Source organism: Panthera pardus, unplaced genomic scaffold, assembly GCF_024362965.1.
Source record: "Panthera pardus isolate Hobbes unplaced genomic scaffold, ASM2436296v1 HiC_scaffold_12, whole genome shotgun sequence".
Lineage (NCBI taxonomy): Eukaryota > Metazoa > Chordata > Mammalia > Carnivora > Felidae > Panthera > Panthera pardus.
The window spans coordinates 66,172,618-66,195,547 of NW_026526677.1; the positions used below are offsets into that span (position 1 = coordinate 66,172,618).

The 22,930-nt window shown below is 36.1% G+C and overlaps 1 protein-coding gene across 1 annotated transcript in view; it reads left to right on the forward strand.

Moving 5' to 3' along the window:
* Positions 1–22,930, forward strand: part of ANKRD42 (ankyrin repeat domain 42) — a gene marked incomplete at its 5' end in the record, with an annotated part of 73,975 nt that overhangs the window by 21,391 nt on the left and 29,654 nt on the right. Inside the window, 5 exons of the mRNA XM_019449550.2 lie at positions 458–593; positions 10,189–10,389; positions 14,439–14,564; positions 18,626–18,731; positions 22,184–22,359. Coding sequence (XP_019305095.2) covers positions 458–593; positions 10,189–10,389; positions 14,439–14,564; positions 18,626–18,731; positions 22,184–22,359 — 745 coding nt within the window. The remainder of the gene's footprint in view (positions 1–457; positions 594–10,188; positions 10,390–14,438; positions 14,565–18,625; positions 18,732–22,183; positions 22,360–22,930) is intronic.

A 22,930-nucleotide genomic window follows, 5' to 3' on the forward strand; every position in this document is an offset into this window, starting at 1 on the left:
TCCCAGTGGTTGTTAAAAAAAAAAAAACAAAAAAAAAACTTAAAAGAACTAACCATATTGAAGACATTGTGGTAAGAGTTGAGAAAAAGTTAAAGGACTATTAAGTATTTTTATTCTGTCATTAACTCTTTGTTTATGCTCTCAAAGATATGATTGGATCATTTGAGTACATCCCTTTCATTTTATTGGTCAAGAACACAGGTTCTTTTTAAGTCCCTTTTTAAAAACTATTTTTATGAAACTAGCTATTGTTTTTTTAAAAGACTATTTTATAAAATTTCATTAGTATTTTATTAGCTCATATGTTTAAATCAGTAGTAAATTTTTCTATTAAATTTGTTGTTTGCCTTATATTTTTAAGAACAGTCCCCAATTTTCATTTGCAGAATTAAGCTGCTTGACTTATTGTTTCTTCTGCAAATGGAAAAAACTGAGTTCTTGTGAATGTTACCTCTAGGATCCCAGTGTGACTGATAAGAGAGAATGGAAACCTGTGCACTATGCAGCTTTTCATGGGAGGCTCGGCTGTTTGCAGCTTCTAGTTAAATGGGGATGCGGCATAGAAGATGTGGACTACAATGGAAACCTTCCAGGTATTCTTTACAAAAGCAACTTTTAAATGATTGTGTTTAAGAAATTTAAACTTGTCATCATTCTAACAGTCCCTCAAAAACCAAAGTAGTAAATACATTGACATGAACGTTTTTTACTCTTACACCTATGTTATATACCTGTCATATGATAGATTTTTTTTTTTCTGGAACCATATCAGCAAAAGAGAAATTGGCAAAATTAAACTTGGATTTACTCTTCCCACCAGCTGTTTTGTTTATCTACTGTCTAGGGTTATTATTATTATTTTTAATGTCTATTTATTTGTGGGGGGAGAGAGCAGGGAAGGGGCAGAGAGAGAGGAAGAGAGAGAGAATCCCAAGCAGACTCCACACTGTCAGCTCAGAGCCTGACTCTAGGGTTATTATTTTTTAACTTCATACAGCTTCACTTCCCAGACTACTGTTTATAAAAAAATCATATAAATAGTGGATACTCATGTATTTGAGTTAATTTTCTAACTGCAGTTGGCTAGCCTGCGATTAGCTGGCTATTTGAGACCTGTACCTTAAACACTCTGTCTTCTAAGAGGTGCTGTAGAAATTCAGAAGAGGAATAGGACACAGAGTGGAGTGCAGGTTACTAAAAATTATACTCGAATTATGTCTTAAAAGAATCTCAAGTAGCAAAACAAGTGAAGGGGGAAGCCCAGGCAAACTTGTTCATACCTGAATAGCTTCACTCAAATCACTTTTTGGCTTAAAAACTTCTTAGATTGCTATGGAGCTCTGATTTCTTAGCTTGGTGTGCTGTATGCTCATAATTTGGCTTGTACCTTGGCCTCCTCTTCCACCCCTTTACCCTACTGTCTGGGATTGTTTTGCTTCTTTCCAAAGTAAATCCTTTATTGTTCATATAGAAAAGATCTGTTGGTATGGACTCTCAATTTTTATATATCTGGAAATTATTGTTTTGCTCTTATTCTTTTTTTTAAATAAATTTTTAAACTGAACTATAAACAAAAGTACCCAATTTCAATGCACAGCTCATTGAATTTTCACAAATGAGTAGTTTTCTGTAACCATTAGCCAGATCAAGAAATAGTCTCTTTCATGTCCTCTTTTTGGTTACCAAGAAAGAGTCTCCAAAGTTACTCATCTCGGGGCGCCTGGGTGGCGCAGTCGGTTAAGCGTCCGACTTCAGCCAGGTCACGATCTCGCGGTCTGTGAGTTCGAGCCCCGCGTCAGGCTCTGGGCTGATGGCTCGGAGCCTGGAGCCTGTTTCCGATTCTGTGTCTCCCTCTCTCTCTGCCCCTCCCCCGTTCATGCTCTGTCTCTCTCTGTCCCAAAAATAAAAAACAAAAACAAAAACAAGGTTACTCATCTCACTTCCAACATAAAAATTAGTACTTTTTTCTTTCTGAACTCTATGGGATAAAATAATACACTGGTATTCCTTTTTGTCTGACTTGACTTTCCAAGGTGATTGTTATCAGTTCGTACACTGTTGAGTGGTATTTAAGACTGAGTTACTCTACTCTCTCATTAATACTTGTCATTATTACTTTTTTTTAGTTTTAATCATTCTTTTGGGTGTAATACTTTATTGTGGTTTTAATTTACATTTTTTTGATTAAAAATGTAGAACAGCATTTTTTTTTTTCCTGGAAGTTTATACCTCTCTTTAAAATTTTTTTCCTCATTTTTTTAATTGAAGTATGTTTGACATACATGCTGTATTACTCAGTTGTACGACATAATGATTTGACAGTTCTATATATTACTCAGTGTTGACCGTGATGAGTGTAGTCACCGTCACCATACAACATTATTAGAATATTATTGACTATATTCCTTATGCTGTACTTTTTATTTCCATCATTTATTTTGTAACTGGTAGTTTCTATCTCTTAATCTCCTTTACCTGTTTCTCCCATCCCTTCAAGCCTTCCTCATTCTGGCAGCCTTCAGTTTATTCTTTGTATTTATGAATGTCTCTCTCTCTCTCTACCTCTCTCCTTTTTTTTTTTTTTTTTTTGTTGGTTTGTTTGATTTTTAGATTCCACATATAAGGGACATCATATGGTATTTGTCTTTCTGTATCTGACTTCAGTCACTTAGCATAATACTCTTTAGTTCCATCCTTGTGGAAAATTACAATATCTCATTCTTTTTATGGCTGAGTAATACTCCATTGTATATGTATACCACTTCCTCTTTATCCATTCATCTATCTATGGACACTTAGCTTGCTTCCATATCTGGGCTCTTATAGATAAGGCTGCCATAAACATAGGGTTGCATATATCCCTTTGAATTACTTTTTTTCCATTTCCTTTGGGTAAATACCAAGTACTAGAATTACTGGACCTATGGTATTTCTATTTTTAATTTTTTGAGGAAACTCCATACTATTTTTCACAGTAGCTGCACCAGTTTACCTTTACACCAATAGTACATGAGAGTTCCCTTTTCTTCACATCCTCTCCAAAACTTGTGGTTTTGATTTGATGATCATCCCTGATGATGAGTGATGTTGAGCATCTTTTCATGCGTCTATTGGGCATCTGTATGTCTTCTTTGGGAAAATGTCTATTGAGATCCTCTGCCATTTTGAATTGGATTATTTCTGTTTTTATTGTTGAGTTCTTTATATATTTTGGATATTAACCTTTTGTTGGATATAATTTGCAAATATCTTCACCCATTCAGTAGGTTACTTTTTGTTTTGTTGATGGTTTCCTTTGCTGTGCAAAAGCTTTTTATTTTAGTATGATCCCAGTGGTTTATTTTTGCTTTTTTTTTTTTTTTTGGCATGAGAAGATATATCCATAAATATGTTGTTAAGGCCCATGTCCAAGAGATTACTGCCTGTGTTTTCTTTTAGAAATTTTATGATTTCAGGTCTCACATTTAATTCTTTAATCCATTTTGAGTCTATTTTTGTGTATGGGGTAAGAAAGTGGTCTAATTACATAATTATGCATATAGCTGTCCAGTTTACTCAGTGCCATTTATTGAAGAGAATGTCTTTTTTTCTATTGTGTATTCTTCTTTGTTGTAAATTAGTTGACCAAGTAATTGTGGATTTATTTCAGGACTCTATTCTATTTCACTGATATATGTGTCTGTTTTTGTGCTAGTACCATACTGTTTTTATTGCTGTAACTTTGTAGTTATTCTTGAAATCTGAGATTGTGATATCTGTAGCTTTGTTCTTGTTTTTCCCAGATTACTTCAGCTCTTTAGAGTCTTTTATGGTTCCATTCAAATTTTAGGATTATTTGTTACAGTTTTGTGAAAAATACTCTTGGTATTTTGATAGGGATTGTGTTAAGTCTGTGGATATTTTGGGTAGTATGGACGTTTTATTAATATTAATTCTTCCAGTCTGTGAGCCTGGTGTATGTTTTCATACGTGTCATCTTCAATTTCTTTAATGTATGGTTTTCAGAGTACAGGTCTTTCACCTCCTTGGTTAACTTTATTCTTAGGTATTCTTTTTGGTACAATTTTAGATGGAAATTAAAAAAAAATTTTTTTAATGTTTATTTTTGAGAAAATGAGAGACAGAGCGGGGGAGGTGAGAGAGGGAGACACCGAATCTGAAGCAGGCTCCAGTCTCTGAGTTGTCAGCACAGAACTCGATGTGGGGCTTGAACTCACGAACTATGAGATCATGACCTGAGCTGAAGTTGGCCATTTAACCGAATGAGCCATCCAGGCACCCCTGGAATTGATTTCTTAATTTCTCTTTGTGCTGCTTCATTATTGGTATATAGAAACACAACTGATATCTGTATATTAATTTTGTGACCCGCTACTTTACTGACTTCATTTATTACTTATAGTAGTTTTTTGGTGGAATCTTTAGGGTTTTTTTATGCATAGTGTCATGTCATTTGCAAATAGTGATAATTTAACTTTTTCCTTACTGATTTAGATGCCTTTTATTTTTCTTGTCTAATTGCTGTGGCTAGGACTTCCAGTACTATGTTGAATTCAAGTGGTGAGCGTGGACATCCTTGTTTTATTCCTGATCTAGAGGAAAAGCTGTCAGGTTTTCAACATTGAGTATGATGTCAGCTGTAGGTTTGTCTATATGGCTTTTACTATGTTGAGGTATGTTCCCTCTACCCACTTTGTTTAGAATTTTTATCATGAATGGATGTTGTATTTTGTCAAATGCTTTTTTTGGATCTAGTGAGATTACCATATGGTTTTTATCTTTCCTCCTGTTAATGTGTTGTATCATACTGATGGATTTTTGAATATTGAACCATCTTTGCTCCCTGGAGTAAGTCCCATTTTATTGTGGTGAATGATCTTTTCAGTGAATTATTGAATTCAGTTTCTAATATTTTATTGAGAATTTTTGTATCTATGTTTATCAGAGATATGGGCCTGTAGGCATTATCATCATTATTGTCGTCATCTTTTTTTTTTTGTAGTATCTTTGTCTGGTTTTAGTATCAGGATAATGCTGGCCTTGAAGAACAAATTTGGAAGTTTTTCTTCCTCTCTGAATTTTTGGAATATTTTGAAAAGAATAGGTGTTAACTTTTCCTTAAATGTTTGGTAGAATTTATTTGTAAATCCATCAGATCCTTGATGTGTTTGTTGAGAGGCTTTTTTTTTTTTAAATGTTTATTCATTTTTGAGAGACAAAGAGCATAAGTGGGGGAGGGGCAGAGAGAGAGAGGGAGACACAAAATCTAAAACAGGCTCTAGGCTATGAGTTGTCAGCACAGAGCCCAGTGCAGGTCTCGAACTCATGAACTGTGAGATCATGACCTGAGCTGAAGTCAGATGCTTAACCAACTGAGCCACCCAGGCTCCCCTGTTGAGAGTTTTTTTTATTACCAATTCTTTTTTCTTTTTTTAACTAGTAAACAGTGTGTTTAGTTTTTAAATTTCTTCCTGTTTAAGTTTTGGAAGATTTTATGTTTCTAGGAATTTATCCTTCATTTTTAGGTTGTCCAGTTTGTTGGTATATGATCTTTCATAGTCTCTTATATTTCTTGGTATTTCTGTGGTGTCAGTTGTTATTTCTCCTGTTTTATTTCTGATTTTAATTTATTGGAGTTCTATTTTTTTCTTGATAACTCTGGCTAAAGATTTATCAATTTTGTTTTGTTTATTCAAAGAACCAGCCCTTGTTTTCATTAATCTTTTCTTTTACTATTATTGTTGTTTTTGTTATTGTTTAGTCTCTGTTTCATTCATTTCCTCTTTGATCTGTATTATTTCCTTCCTTCTGCAATCTTTGGTATTCTTTTTTCTTTTTCTAGTTCCTTTAGGTGTAAGGTTAGATTGTTTATTTGAGATTTTTCTTGTTTTTTGAGGTAGGTCTGTATCACTATGAACTTACTCTTAGAACTGCTTTTGCTGCATCCCAAAGATTTTTGATCAATATGCTTCTATTCTCTTTTGCCTTCATGTATACTTTGATTCCCTCTTTGATTTCTTCATTGACCTGTTGGTTGGTGAGTAGTGGGTTGTTTAGCCTCCACATGTTGTGTTTTTTTCTGTTTTTTTTTCTCTTGTGCTTGATTTCTAGTTTTATATTATTGTAATTGGAAAAAATGCTTGATATGATTTCAGTGTTCTTAAATTTATTAAGATTTGGCCTAACATGATCTGTCCCGGAGAATATTCCATATGCACTTGAAATGAATGAGAATTTTTCTGTTCTGGGGTGGAATATTCTGTATGTATCTGTTAAGTCCATATGGTCTAATCTGTTATTCAAAGCCACTATTTCCTTAGTGATTTTCATCCTGGATGATCTATCCATTGATGTAAGTGGAGTTTTAAAGGCCCTTACTATTATTGTATTACTATCATTTTCTCCCTTTATGTCTGTTCATATTTGCTTTATGTATTTAGGTGCTCCAGTGTTGGATGCATAGTTATTTACAGTTGTTAAATTCTCGTTGCACAGATCTTTTATCATTATGTAATGTCCTTATTTGTTTGTTGTTACAGTCTTTGTTTTAAAATCATTTTGTCTGATATAAGGATTTTTACTTCAGCTTTTCTTTCTTCTGCTTCCATTTGTGAAATATCTTTTTTCATCCCTTCCTTTCAGTCTGCATGTGTCTTTAGCTCTGAAATGAGTTTCTTGTAGGCATCATATAGATGGATTGTTCTTTCTTTTCTTTTTTTTTTTTTTTTAAGTTTATTTATTTTGAGAGAGAGTGAGAGTGGGGGGAGGGACAGAGAAAGCGGAGAGAGACACAATTCCAAGCAGGCTCTGTGCTGACAGCTCGGATGTGGGGCTCAATCTCAGGGAACCATGAGATCATGACCTGAGCTGAAATCAAGAGTCAGGACATTTAACTGAGCCACCCAGGTGCCTGGATGGGTCTTGTTTTTTTTAATTCATACAGTCACACTGTATATTTTGATTGGAGTATTTAATAGTTTATTTACATTTAAAATAATTATTGATTGGTATTACAGAACATCATTTCATATGTTCAATGGCCATTTTTTAATGTTTGCTGTCCTTTTTTAATTTTAAAAATATATTTATTTTAAGTATATTTTAAGTGTATAAGTATATTTTAAGTGTATATTTTAAGTATATAAGTATATTTTAAGTATATTTTAAAAATATATTTATTTTAAGTAATCTGTACACCCAACCTTGGGCTTGAACTCACAACCTTGAAATCAAGAGCTGCATGCTTTTCTGACTAAGTCAGCCAGGCATCCCTCATTATTTTCTTTTGTGCAGTAGCAGTTCAAATGTTTTGACTATTTTTTTTTGTTGAGTTTTCTCTGTGTTTAAAAATTAATTGTATGGGTTCTTTATATAATAGATACAAGCTCTCTGTTATGTGTTGCAAATATCTTTTATTTAAATATCTTTTCCATTCTGTCTTGCCTTTTCATTCTTTTAAGATATCTTTTGATGAATAGAAGTTTTCACTCTAATGTAGTCAAGTTTAATAAGCTCTTCCTTTATGGTTATTCCTTTCTGAATCTTGTTAAAAAATTCTCTACGCTTTGGTCATGAAAACATTCTTTTATATTCTAGAAATTTTATTATTTCACTTTCACATGTAGATCACCAGCCCACCTGGAACTGACTTTTCTGTAATACAAGGTAGGGGGTAATTTCATTTTTAGTTGGTTCTTTATTAAATGTGCCTGATCATTTGTTAAAGTCTTTTTGCCTGCTCATTAAAAAATTCCAACTTTTATTTCTTGAAGCATATAAAAACATTTATGACTATATATAGTATATTTTTTAATAGTATAATATAGAGGTTAGGAATGTGGCTTTAGTATACACTGCTTGTGTTCAAATCTCTATCCTAGATTGTTATTTGTTTTTGTTTTAAGTTTTTAAAATGTTTATTTATTTTGGGGGAGGAGGGGCAGAGACAGAGGGAGACACAGAATATGAAGCAGGCTCTGGGATCTGAGCTGTCAGCACAGAGCCCAGTGCAGGGCTCCAACTCATGGACCGCAAGATCATGACCTGAGCCAAAGTCAGATGCTTAACTGACTGAGCCACCCAGGCTCCTCTCTGTCTTAAATTATTAATCCAGCATTTATTTCCTGAGCATCTACTATGTGTCAGTCCATCTTGTGTGTTGGGGATATCACAGCAAACAAAACAGGCAAAAGTCTGCCTTCATGTGATGCTGGTCAGAGGGAGACAGGCAATAATCACAAGAATATAAATTATATTAAGTAGGGATATGTGTATGGATAATCAGAGAAGAGAGTAAAGAGGATGAAGTTTAAAAAAGCGTGGTCAGGGAAGCCTTCACTGAGGGGGTGATAATTGGATAAACACCTGACAGAGTTAAGGTAGCAGGTCTTGTGACTACCGTGGGGAAAGAATATTACAGGAAGAGGTGATAGCAAATATAAAGCTCCTGAGGCAGGAGTGTTCCTAGTGTATTTGAGTAACAGCAAGTAGTAACAGTGAGTCAATGTGGTTGGAACAGAAATCAGAGCGTGAGTAATAGATGATGAGGTCAGAGAGGTAACAGGAGCCATTGAAAAATTTTGAGCACTGCAGTGACATGATCTGAATACATTTAAGAGCATCATTTTGGCTATTTTGTTTATAATTGCATTGTGGGTGTGGGGATGGCAAGGGGAGAAATAGACCACTTTTGAGACTGATAGAATAAGTTAATGCTGCTCTTTGGTTGGAGCAGTGTAGAGGCAGCAAAGATTGTGAGAAGTAACTGGGGTCTGTGTATTTTGTAAAGATAGAACCAATAAGATTTGCTGATTGATTAGACATAGAGAGTGACAGAAAGAGGAGTCAAGGATGGCTCCGGGATCTTGGGCATGAACTACATGGAAAAAAGACAGTTCCTATTAAGTGAGATGGGGAAAACTAAGGAAAATGTGTGCAAGAGGGATGAGGAGTTGAGTTTTTGATGTGTTAAGTTAGAAATGCCTGTAAGACATGTATGTGTATATATGATGAGTAAGCTGTTAGAGGATTCTCAAATTTTAGGGGGAGTTTTTTGGTGTTTTTCCTGGAAGGTTCAGCTGAGAAGGTGTAGATGGCATGTGCCGGCAACTTCTCTTTTGGGTGTTGTTACATCTTGTTTCTCCTGCATTACACTGGTCATTTCGGTGCTGCCTTACTTCTCCAGTGGTAAGATTTGTGTATTGATTGGGCTGCTGCCCAAATACTCCCTTCTCCAGACATGTAAAGGTGCTCTTGTTCTTCGTAGTCACTGCCCTAAGCTTGTAATCCCCCAGAACCATTCTTATTTTTTGTGGATTTTGGGTTGTGGCTCCCCTTTAGCCTGCTTCAGTATATTTCCTTTCAGGGATTCCTTAACATTTTTTTGTCTGTTCTTGGAGTTCTTGTTTGTTTTTCTAGACCTTTTTGGCTTCAGAAAATCTCTTTTCTATTGTTTTCAAGGATTTAGAGTAGAAATGGTGAGGCAGTATGTGTGCTTTGTCTGCAGTTTTGATCCAGTCCTCCTGTTTTTAATAAAAAGAATAAACGTCTATGGAAAAGTGACAAAATACATAGTGATAAAAATAACATTCATATTTGCATATGACTATTTTTTTTAATGTTTGTTTATTTTTGAGTGTGCAAGCAGGGGAGGGGCAAGAAAAGGGGGACAGAGGATCCAAAGTGGGCTGTGCACTGATAGCAGCAATCACAAACCGTGAGATCATGACCTGAGTCAAAGTCACACGCTCAACAGACTGAGCCACCAGGTGCCCCCATAGTGACTATTTTGGTTTATTTCTTCCATTTTTTCCAAAACATTAAAATAAATATATCTATCATCTGTCTTACCTAGCAAGTATTTTCTCATGTAATTATAAGCTGCATAATTGGGATTTCTCTTTTCAAGAAAATGTTCTGGGGCTTGCTCTTTGGTATCTCTCATCTGGCCTCTGCACTCTCACAGTAAGTGTAACTCCACTTAGTCTGTTGCTTTAGCACGACTAGAAGGCTGACTAAGGACTTGTGGGCTTGCAGAGAAGGTGTTACCATTGCTTACAGTATATCCCAGTTACATGGGGAAGGGACAGTCATCTTCTGGTGAGGATTAGAGCCAATATTGTTCTTTGTTTCTTCAAATTATCTTATTGTCAATTTAAAAATTAAATTCTTTTTCTCTCTCACCTACAGTTCACTTAGCAGCCATGGAAGGCCACCTTCACTGTTTTAAATTCCTACTCAGTAGAATGAACAGCACCACACAGGCTCTAAAAGCCTTCAATGATAATGGAGAAAATGTACTGGATTTGGCCCAGAGGTTCTTTAAACAGAACATTTTGCAGTTTATCCAAGGGGCTGAGTATGAACAAAGTGATTCAAAAGATCAGGAAAGTAAGTAATAAACCTGGAGTGTGGTAGCATTTAATAAGTAGAGTAAGTGGAAAAAGAAAATAAGTTATAAGGAAAATGTTGTATTTAAATATGTTACTTATAATTGTCCACCCATTCATTCAGTTTGTCTTCTGTATTATAAAATATTTTAGGCAGAAATATATAGAGATTAATGTGATGAACATTCTTTATGCCACTAATTTAAGGATAAAATGTTATACATACAGTTAAAGTTTCTTGGTTCTGTCTCCTTCATATCATTCTTTTTCTTCCTTTTCACAGGTAGATATTGTTTTCAATTTATAATTCCATTCTACAGGTTTTAATTTTAATTTTTTTAATTAAGTTTATTTTGAGAGAGAGCACAAATTGGGGAGGAGCAGAGAGAGAGGGAGAGAGAGAGACAGACAGACAGAATCCCAAGCAGACTCCATGCTGCCAGTGCAGAGTCTGACACAGGACTTGAACTCATAAAACCACAATATCATGACCTGAGTTGAAACCAAGAGTCGTATGCTTAACTGACTAAGCCACCCAGTGTCCCTACATGTTTTATATTTAATGTATATGTACTTACAAAAATATGCACTACTGTGTGTTTTTGGAGTAAGAGACTAACCTGTTCTAACAAAGAAATCATAAAATTCAGTAGCTTAAGGATTTATATGACAGCCCAGATTGGAGAGTGAATCTATACTGTGCAGTCATTCAAAACTGGCTTTCTTTCCAACTAGCTCTCTCTGGTTGTAGCTAATTCAGTAGGAGGTGGGGAGGAGCAAGACTGTAAGGTTAGGACCAGAGATTTTCAAGGTCTAATTTGTATCCATCACTTTTGCTAACAATTCCATTGGCAAAAGTTTAGCCACGTGGGCATACTAGCTGTGAGGAAGCCTGGAGAATTCAGTATTTAGCTGAGAAGACTTACTCAGCTACAACTCCCTTAATATTGAAGGAAGGGGATTTTAGTGGATGACTAGTAGTCTTTGAGACTTCTCTTAAAATCTTAAGGAAATGGCATAAAACAGTATTCATTCTTCTATTCCTTGCTTTTTTCCAGAAAATACTATGTTTTGGGGTTTTTATTAAGCTGATAGATATACCTATTCTTTTTAAGTGTTTGTGTAGTATTGTATTTTATGAAAACCATTATTTATCCATTTTCCAATTTGACATTTAGATTGTTTTTCACTATTATAGTAATGTGGTTGGGAATATTCTTGTATGTGTCTCCTTATATACACATACAAGAGATTCTGTGGAGAAGTGCTTTACTACCTTTTTAACACAGAGCCCACATAGAAAATATTTTTATGGCACATTGGGATTGCTGGATGAGGCTGCTGGTGGAACTGCCTGTCTTCTCTGAAGACTGAGAGTTAAGAGCCCTGTTTGGGTAAATAGGTGTGATATTCTACTTTAGGGTTTGCTTGGTGGGATATGCCCTTCGTCAGTATAAACAGGCATTGCTACATTCTTCATCAGGTGCTCGTAGAAGTTTGCACTCTAATCAGCAACGTTTGATGGGAATTTAGAGAAATGATATTCGTTATTGTCAGACTTTAAAATGTTTGCCAGCTGATTGGATATGAAAAGGTTTAATTTGTATTTTGATTTGCATTTTCTTGATTACGAATGAGGTTGAACATCCTTCTGTAAGTTATTGGTTCTTCTAGTTTTTTTCTTCTATGAATTGCCTGCCTATACTTTTCTCCCTTTTTAAAAACTGTATTCTTTGCCCTTTTCTAAATAATTTGAGTTCTTTTTTTTTTTTTAACGTTTTATTTATTTTTGAGACAGAGAGAGACAGAGCATGAACGGGGGAGGGGCAGAGAGAGAGGGAGACACAGAATCGGAAGCAGGCTCCAGGCTCTGAGCCGTCAGCCCAGAGCCCGACGCGGGGCTCGAACTCACGGACCGCGAGATCGTGACCTGAGCTGAAGTCGGACGCTTAACCGACTGAGCCACCCAGGCGCCCCATTGAGTTCTTTATATAGTCTAGATTCTAATCCTTTATTGATTTTATCAGATATAGATATTTTCTCTCACACTGTGGATTGTTTTTTCACTTTGATGAGGATATCCTTTATTTATTTATTTACTTATTTAATTTATTATTTATTATTTATTTATTTTTAAGGGGATATCCTTTTTTTTATTAAACTTTTTTTTAAATATTTATTTATTTTTGAGAGAGAGACAGAGTGTGAGCAGGGCAGGAGCAGAGAGAGAGGGAAACACACAATCTGAGGCAGGCTCCAGGCCCCGAGCTGTCAGCACAGAGCCCGACGTGGGGCTTGAACTCACGAACTGTGAGATCATGACCTGAGCCGAAGTTGGACTCTCAACCGACTGAGCCACCCAGGCGCCCCCTCCTTTTTTTAAAAATGAACTTTATTTCAGTATGATTTACATGTAATAAACTGTACTCATTTAGTGTGCTGTTAGGTGAGTTTGGATGTATACACTCATGAAACCATCACAATCAAGATGGAAAACATTTCCACCACCTCTGAAGGTTTTTTTTTATAATACCCCCTTATATTTCACCCTTCCTTTCACCCTGGCCCACTTACTTGCTTTCTGTCAGTATAAATTAGTTTGAATTTTCTGTTTTTTTTTTTTTTTTTAATGTTTTATTTTTGAGAGAGAGAGAGAATGCAAGCTAGGGGAGGGAGAGAGAGAGAGAAGGAGACAGAGGATCCAAAGCAGGCTCTGTGCTGAGAGCAGACGGCCTGACGCCAGACTCGAACTCATGAACTGTGAGATCATGACCTGAGCCAAAGTCAGATGTTTAACCTACTGAGCGACCCACATGTCCCAAGTTTGAATTTTCTAGTAGAATCATTTTAAGATTCATCCCTGTTATGTATATTAATAGTTCATTCCTTTTTATTGTTCAACAGTATTCAACTGTATGGATGTAGGCCCCATACAACCTCCTATTTGCTTTATGTCATTATAGATTAGTTTGAATTTTCTAATGGAACCATTTTGAGAATCATTCCTCTAATGTATATTAATAGTTCATTCTTTTTTATTGCTCAATGGTATTCTATTGTATAGATGTACTATATTTGATATATCTGTTTGGCAATACTACAGCTTGATTACTCTAGCTTTATATAGTAAGATTTAGAATCAGGTAGTGTAAGTCTCTAACTTTTTCTTTTAAAAATATTCTTTGGTTGGGGTGCCTGGGTGGCTCAGTCAGTTAAGCATATGACTTCAGCTCAGGTCATGATCTGTTTGTGAGTTCAAACCCCGTGTTGGGCTGTGTGCTGACAGCTCAGATTCTGGAGCCTGCTTTGGATTCTGTGTCTCCCTCTCTCTCTGCCCCTCTATGGCTCATATTCTATCTCTGTGTCTCTCTCCAAAGTAAATAAACATTAAATTTTTTTTTTTTAAATATTCTTTAGCTATTCTGTTTCCTTTTCAGATTTAAAAATGAGAATAGGGACACCTGGGTGACATAGTTGGTTAAGCATCCAACTCTTGATTTTGGCTCAGGTCCTGATCTTGGAGTTGTTATCAGTAAAAACATCTTATCAGGTATTTAATGTGTAGTTAGGAGCTAGGTCAGCCCCTTTTACACAGGCATGTGTATATGTGTATGTGTTTGTATACATACTTATGTATACTTTATCTGCTTCCACTTTATTTTGCTTTCTTCACTTCCTTGCAAACAGAGAGTGAGTGTTCTGTGCAAATGTAGGACTTTAGACCAAAAATGTCTTTATGTGAAGGGTTGAAAATGACCGTCGTGTGTTTTGTGGTGGCCTGAGGGAAGAATGGAATATAGTTAAGCATAGTTCTGGTACAATATTACTTGGCATGTTTGAGGTCCTGAGGGGTGGAAGGGCTACACAATTAATAATAATCTTACTTTATGATTGTCCTTTTTATTACTTGTTATTGCATCAATCAAACTAATTCCAATATAACATTATCATAATTGAGTTAATATTGAAATCTGAAATGTGTGACTGCTTGAGTCAAGAAAAATAGAATGAACTCATGTGTTTACTGAAATACTGAATTTCTATTCATAGCCTTAGCATTTCCAGGTCATATGGCTGCCTTTAAGGGTGATTTAGAAACACTTAAGAAATTGATAGAAGATGGAGTAATAAATATTAATGAACGTGATAATAATGGATCAACTCCTATGCATAAAGGTGAGTTATTCCTGGTTTTGTTTTCAGTTCTGACATAATTACCTTTGAATTATTTACCATTTAAAATAATTATACTTCAGAAACATGTGAAAATGTAAAACTTTTCCTGATACCCTAGGACATTTAAGTCTTCCTTATATGGTACACAGAGGCTTAATTTTCAATTGAAGTGTGATATTCCTTTTATGATGTCAGAAATTGTCACATTTAGGGTAATTCCAATAGAAATTCTCTTGTGATACTGACATGTTTAGATATGAAATTGACTGCTAGAGAAATTTCTTAGGACTGACATTTTCTTTGGGTTAAAAATGGTCTATTAATTCATGCTAAGGCATGAAAAAGGTATACCAGAACTTGAGAAAAAGGTGTAGCAAATTTTTATTCTTTCTTAGACTCTGAAAAAATGTTTTTACTTCCATAGAAATATCAATGAATGTTTGATTTGAACATATCTTCAAGATGTCTACCACTTTTATCTGCATTCTCTCCTTCTTTGTATGTGAAATTCTAACATGTTAACTAGCTTTTTGGTTTTTTAATCAGACTGTCAAATTGTCAGTCCTTATTGGGAGTAGGTACTCTAGGATTTATTCTTGCCAATCTTCATTGTATTTATAAAATCGAAAACCAAATCTTTACCCCATCTGAAATTTCCATTTCGCCTCATTTGTAATTTATAAGTTCCTGCAGAATCTAATGGCAGGTAATTCTTGTAAAAGTGTTAAAGGGCCTGCCAAGTAGCTCAGTCAGTGGAGCATGCAACTCTTGATCTTGGGGTTGTGAGTTGTAGCCCCATTTTGGGTATAGAGATTTCTTAAAATGCCCTTAAAAAATGTTAGAGTAAAAGACAGTAAGTAGTCTAGTTAATGCAGTCATGTGTTTTTTAATTTTTTAAAAAGTTATTTATTTTTGAGAGAGACAGCATGAGTGGGGGTGGGTGTGGGGCAGGGCAGAGAGAGAGGGAGACACAGAGTTCCAAGCAGGCTCCACACTGTCAGCACAGAGCCCGATGCGGGGCCCAAACTCACGAACTGTGAGATCATGAGGTGAGTTGAAACCAAGAGTCGGGTGCTTAACCAACGGAGCCACCCTGACACCCCTGCAGTCATGTGTTTGGATTAGGTTTTTATTTTTATAAATAACTTCTGCTGGTCCTAATCACAGACTATGTTCCTGTCGGTTAGGTTCTTAGTTTAATTATTAAAGTTGTTTTAATTCATAAGGAATCTCCAGTATAGAATCTAAGTACCATGTGTACCAGTAGTTTTGGAAGAGAGAGCTTAGGTGGCATAAGAAGAAGGGGAATGCAAAGAGATTTCCCCTACACACAAAGGGGTTTCCACTTTGACAAACACTCTACCCTAGACTTGGAAAATCTCACTCCTTTGTCTCTACTGGCTGTCTAGGGGTTTAACTCTTCACCATGGGATTTGCGAATGGGGAGGAGACTTAAAATGTGCTCTATATATGGATAGTTTAAAATGTGGTGCCCTGGAGCAAAGCCCTCATTTCATATCCTAGATATAAGCACTTCTTATTACTAATATTATGATATGTGGAGTATCATTTAGACACTGTAGCAAAAGATAGGCTTGCTCATGATGCTTAATATGCATCTTTCCAGGAACAATTAAGTTTCATTGAAGGCTAGTTGTCAGCCTTTCTCAGTCACTTCTTCACCACTGGAACTAAGATGGAAATGAGAGATCTGGAAGAAGGTTCTAAAGGGACTGATGTATAACGATAGGGTGGGATGCAACCATTGTGAGATGGGAGGGTGAAAATTGAGGAGGAACCAGTAGTGTTTGCTCTTCATCCCTTCTCTTGTCAGTCTATCCACTGAGGACACCTAGGGCCAGGAGTGGATCAGGTGGTGTGGTAGAGGGGTGAGAAGTGGCTATAATGGGGAGAAGGAGCATTTTGTGTACATTTGCCTTTCCTGGCAAACATCTGTATGTTTAGTTTATAGCCAAATTAATCAAATAAAAGTTGATGTCTCCTTATGATTTAATTCACCTTTCCCACATTTTATCAATCTTTCTGCTTCTTTTCCTTTATTTTATATATTGATTCAGTAAATAAGCTGCTGTGTTTATTATTGAGGCTTTCTTCTTAATCATTTAATGATTTTTAAATTCACCATGACTACTCCTTCCTTTCATTTGCTAAGCCATAAGTATTGCAAATAATTTCTCAAAAATTTCTAGCCACTGCATATTTTATCTGTTCTCTTATAAAACATGGATTAAATTCTTAAACATATCCTAACCAGTATACAATAAGGATCTTGGGTAAAAATCCTCTTATTGTAATTCATTTTAGAGAAATACTTTTGCCTCCCTTTCCCTTTTTTGTAAACAGTATTTGTGTAATAACATGGAAATGTTTGGTTAAGCTCATTCTGTCTTCTAAAACTGTTATCCATGATACATAAATACTATTTTGTAAATCTTAAAGACAGAATATGTTGCCATCTTTGTCTAAAGTGGGGTTATTTCTAAAGGTCTGGGAAATCTTGTAGTATTCTTTGTTAACTGGTTTTGAGTTTGCTGTAGGAGACAGGGAGAAGGCCCAGGCTTTTCAGGGGCCAACTCTGAGTTTGATAGATGGCTCTGAGTGAAGAAGAGAATGGTGGAAGAATTTGTACAGTAGTGATGGGTTACTCTGTCACTGTTTCTGACTTTCTGTCCTCTTTTCTCTGTTGCCAATATTGGAGGTGGATTCACTTTTTGGGACACCAAAGATATACCAGAAGTTCCTAGTCTTTGATTTATTTTACACAGGCATTTATATTTAGCACCAACCATATGCTTGCACTGTGTAGACTCTATGAGATCCAGACCTTCCTGTTAAGGAGCCACATACTTACAATATGAACAACTAGAGATTTGTAGAAGTTAGGATGTAATAAATGGCAGAAAGGATTTGGTTGTTAAAATACAGGCAATAGGAATTCAAGAGTAGGAACTGAGGAAAGAAGAATTTGGTAAGGGTGAAATTATTAAAGGAGAGTTCATGGGAATTCAGAAATAATATATTTATATGATATTTAACGGGATGCAAAACTGTCATCACATTTAATCCTTGTAATTTTATGAAGCAGCAGTGTACCCTCCTTATAAATATGAAATCATCTTTGTAAAAGATAAGGAAATTGGGGTCCAGAGGAATCAGTTTTCTTGATTGAGGTTGTACAGCTAGCTGGTAAGAGCAAAGCTGACATTTTATTAATATTGTCATTCATTTATTCACTCATCAACTTTACAGACTTTATTGAGAGTCTTTATGTGCCAGCCACTTGCTAAGTTCTGTCCTGTCCTCCAGTCTCATTGTTTAGTAGACCTAAAATCAGGTCTTTTAAGTTTATTAAGTTTTTTCCCCCAGTTTCCCAGAGTCTTGAGATGAATCTAGAAGGATGGATAGAGGTTAGATGAGCACTGGTTGAGTGCTGGGTACTAGGTGAGAAGACATGTAAACAGAGCTATGGAGGTGGAAATTAGTATTGAGTGCATGTGTTAACAAGATTTTGAAAAAGGTGGTAAATGGTTCTGATAATCAGTGAGGGGACTGCAAATTTTGAGTTTTGAGAGTCAGTAGAATAACCTCTTTACATAAGATGATGCAAGATATCTGAAGTCCTTGTGGGTCCCTGTGGCTGGATTGTGCTCACGTTCTGGTGAGATACAGGATTAGTCAGGACCTATAAATAGCAGCAGGCAAACACTGGATAAGGATTGGGAACAACTAGATTATAGTTTCAAATCCATTCCTTGCTAGCTGTGTGATGTTAAATAAATAACCTCGTTGAACTTCAGCTTTTATATATGTAGGGAAAGTCCTCTGTATAGAGACTAGCACAGTAGATATTTGATAGAATATTTGTCTAATGAGTATGTAAATTAACAGAGAAAGTAACATCTGCCCAACTTACTTTTGTTGGTTATTATAAGGATCAGTATTTGTGAAAATACTCTGTAATGGGATTGTCCAAGATTTTCAGATAATTGTTACTACTAACTTTTTTTGTCTGTATTTTCCGTTTTGTATTTTTGAAACAGCTGCTGGGCAAGGCCACATAGAGTGTTTGCAGTGGATAATTAAAATGGGAGCAGACAGTAATATTACAAACAAAGCAGGGGAGAAACCCAGCGATGTGGCTAAGAGGTATCCCTATTTGCTTTACTACTTTCTTCTGTTTTTAAACTTTTGTATATACTCTCTTATATTCAGAAAACTCTGAGGATTTAATGGAATTTTAGGACTCTGTCAAATACTGTTGGAATGACAATTTTCAAGCTGAATTGACATTGGATGAGACCTCAACTCTTCTCTCTAAAGTGATGATTTTCAATTGGGAGATAATATTGTCCCCTTTCCTGGGGGAGGGAGGGGATTTGGAAATGTGTGGAGGAGTGAGTGTCACAATGATTGGAGACCAACACTGATATATAGTGAGGTCAGGTCCAGGAATGCTAAACATTCTACAGTGCTTAAAACAGTGGTACACAATGGAGAATTGTGTCCCACAAATGTTCGTACTGTGTGAAATACTGTGTGATAAAAAGGAATAATCAATTTGGAGCCACATAGGTTTTGAAACAAATTTTGATGTTTATGTTTGAATTAAATATAACACCTAGTATTGAACACCCCCTCACTCAGGTCAGGTCCTCAAGGAAAATTCAGTCAATCCATTTGTTCATTTGGTTGTTTTTCATTCAATTTCCTGTATATATAGTGTGTCCCTAGTGCTATGGTTAGTGTTAGGATTACAAAGATGAAAAAACACAGTCCTTCCCCTCAAGTTTGCAATCTTGTGAAGAGACAATGTACATAATAATAATTATTAATTATAATCATTATAACATATGTGTAAGATACAGTAAGAACTTAGGAGAAAAAGTACCCAGATCTTCCTATTTGAAAGTTGTGGGAGAGAAATGTTAACACAGATGATGGTAAGAGTTATGAAGGAACCTGAAGGGAGATGGAATTTATATAGAGGTCAGGGAAAAAGCTTTTTTTGGAGGAAGCAATGTTTATGCTGGTGCTTTAAGAAGGCAGAATTGTAAGATAGTACCTTGTGTGTTTGAGGAGCTGTATGTGGTTCAGAACTGCTTGAATCTAAGGTAGAAATGTGGGCTAAAAGTTGCAAATGAGGTTTGACAGGATGCCAGAACGTAATCATTCACTGAATTGCTCTGCAATTTTTGTGAGTTCATGTTCCTTAAAATTTTGAGGGATTTCTTTGAAGTCCCGGAGCATGGTTTTGCGGTTCCACATACCTAGGATCATAGCCAACTCAGGCCCACTTTATTTTTATTTTGGAAGATGGCTTTTCCAAGATATAATTGGCATATGACAAAGTATGCATATTTGTATTGTACCAACTGATGAATTCTGATAAATGTATGTACCCGTGAAACCATTAGCACCGTCAAGAGAGTGAATATATCCATCATCCTCAAAAGTCTCTTTGTGCCCCCTTTGTATCTCTCTCCTTCCACTGCTTTCTGCTTCCCCTTCCCCCAGCAGATGCGGATCTGCTTTCTGTCACTGTAGTTTAGTTTGCATTTCCTAGAGTACAGTACAAACTCTTATAAATCTGGCGTCTTTCTCTCTGCATCATTATTTTGAGATTCTTCTATGTGTATTGGTAGTTCATTTCTTTCTTATTGCTGAGTAATACTTCATTAGATATAGAATTCCATGGTATTCTAATAGTTCTATAATCCAGTAGCCAATCGATGGATATCTTGATTATATCCATTTGTTGGTTATTATGCATAAAGCTGCTTTAAACATTCACATACAGGGTTTTGTGTGAACATAAGTTTTTAGCTCACTTGGGTAAATACTTGGGAGTAGGATTGCTGGGTCATGTGCGAAGTTTGTGAGTATGTTTAATTTTATAAGAAGCTGCGAAAGTGCCTTCAAAAGTGATCATACCAATTTGCATTCTCACTAGCAGTGAGTTTCTTTTGTTTTCTTTTTCTTGCAAGCATTTGATACTGTTTATTCACCAGAGGAAAATGTACAAATGGCAAATATGCATTTAAAAAATGCTCAAAATCATTTACATTAGGAGAATGCAAATTAAAACCACAATGAGATTCCACTGTATACCTATTAGAATTTTGTAATTCATGCACCAAAATTTTAGGTGTATGTGTACTATTATAGAAATAACCTTGAATAAATTGTAAAAAAAAAAAAAAAAAGTGGGGTGGGGGTGGTTCCTGGGTGGCTCGGTGGGTTAAGCATCTGACTCTTGATTTCAGCACAGGTCATGATCTCACAGTTTGTGAGTTTGAGCTCCACACTGACAGTGCAGAGCCTGCTTGGGATATTCTCTCTCTCTCTCTCTCTCTCTCTCTCTCTCTCTCTCTCTCTCTCTCTCTCTCTTTCCCTCTCTCTGTCTCCCTCAACCCCTCCTCTTTCCCAACTTACATGCATGCATGCACGCTCTCTCTCAAAATAAACTTAAAAAAAAAACAAAAAAACAAATACACTTGAATCTGGCATAAAGCAAGTACTCAGTAAATGATAGCTGTTAAATTGCAACCTAGTGGTAGAGATAATGAATTCTGTTAACCTTACAACTTCCTAGAATATTTGTTAATATTTGCAGTACCTGGTGAAAGGGGAGGACATATGTGTGCATATGGTTATGTAAGTATGTGGAAAAAAATAGGATTTGAGATTTTGTATTTAATGAGTAGTTCTCCATGTGATAAGAAGAAACATTAAGCACTTCAATTAGCATGACTGAGAAAAATATGCAGATTACATGGCAATCATGTCAACTCCAAAACCTAGGGTATATTACTGGAAGCTTCATGGAGATGTGGGCAAGCTCAAAGAAAATAGAAAACATGGATAGAAAAAGTCACTGTTTTTCCATTAAATTTCAAAACCATGCCAAGTATTTTGGGTTGAGGAAGGATGAAAATTAAGGGGGTAGATATATAGTTACCCTAAAACTGGAAACAGAACTAGTTCTGCAATCTAAATTAGGCCATCAAAAAAGGTAGTAAATATAGGTAAGAAATAAGGTGGTTCTGGGCTTTCTATACAGTTGACCAGCTGTGTCTAGGGCACACCACATATTGTCTTGATATTGGGTCTCCTCTCCCATTTGGATTTTTGCCAATACAAATTATGAAATAGCCTGTAGTAGGACTGTTTGTCCTTAGTGTCCAGTAACTCTTTGAGCTGGATGTATGTCAAATTGTCACTGACCTTCAGGTACAGTTGTGTTTTTTTGTATTTTTTTTAATGTTTGTTTATTTTTGAGAGAGAGACAGAGACAGAGCACGAGTGGGGGAGGGGCAGAAAGAGAGGGAGACACAGAATCTAAAGCAGGCTCCAGGCTCTGAGTTGTCAGCAGAGAGCCTGATGCAGGGCTTGAACTCATGAATCATGAGATCATGACCTGAACTGAAGTTGGATGCTTAACTGACAGAGCCACCCAGGCACCCCCAGGTACAGTTTTGCTCCTTTACGGGTAGATGGGTTGGTGGCATAATGTACAGAGTGTAATCTGCTAAATTAAGTTCAAACTGTCATTTCAGTTTGAAGAAGATTGTGTATTAATTTCTGATTCTTTCCCACAGGTTTGCCCATTTAGCGGCTGTAAAGCTATTAGAGGGGCTACAAAAATATGACTTGGGTGATGAGAATGAAATTGATGAAAATGATACAAAGTTTTTCTTACGACATGGTGTTGAGGGAAGCACTGATGCCAAGGATGATCTATGTCTCAGTGAGTTGGATAAGACAAATGCCAGAAGTAAGTGTGCCAACTCTATGTTGCTTTATTGTTTAAGAAATACCATAGCCAGTTTTTACCACAAATCTGGAAATTATTCTAATTAACCATCTGCAAACAAAAATACTTTGATATTTTTGGGGGGAAGCCAGACTAGTACAAATGTTTGTGCTACGGGTTTGTGAACACATAGAGTGTAAGAGGGGTGCCTAGGTGGCTAAGTTGGTTAAGCATCCGAATCTTGGTTTTGATTTAGGTCATGATCTCACAGTTTGTGGCTCTGTCTGCACTAACAGCATGGAGCCTGCTTGGGATTCTCTCTCTCCCTCTCTCTCTGCTGCCCCCCCCCCCCCCCACATTCTCTCTCTCTCTCTCTCACTCTCAAAGTAAATAAATGTTTGAAAAAAAGTAAGACATAATCTCTGTCCCTCAGGGAGGAAAAAGTTATAAGGAGGAAAAAATACTTAAGTGGGTCATAGGAAACAGGGAAGTAAACATCTCAAGGATTTCCGTGGTTAGTTGTCAAATGATTTTTACAGATTAATAATAGGAAATATTTATTGAGTGTCTACTGTGTGCCAGACACTGTTGC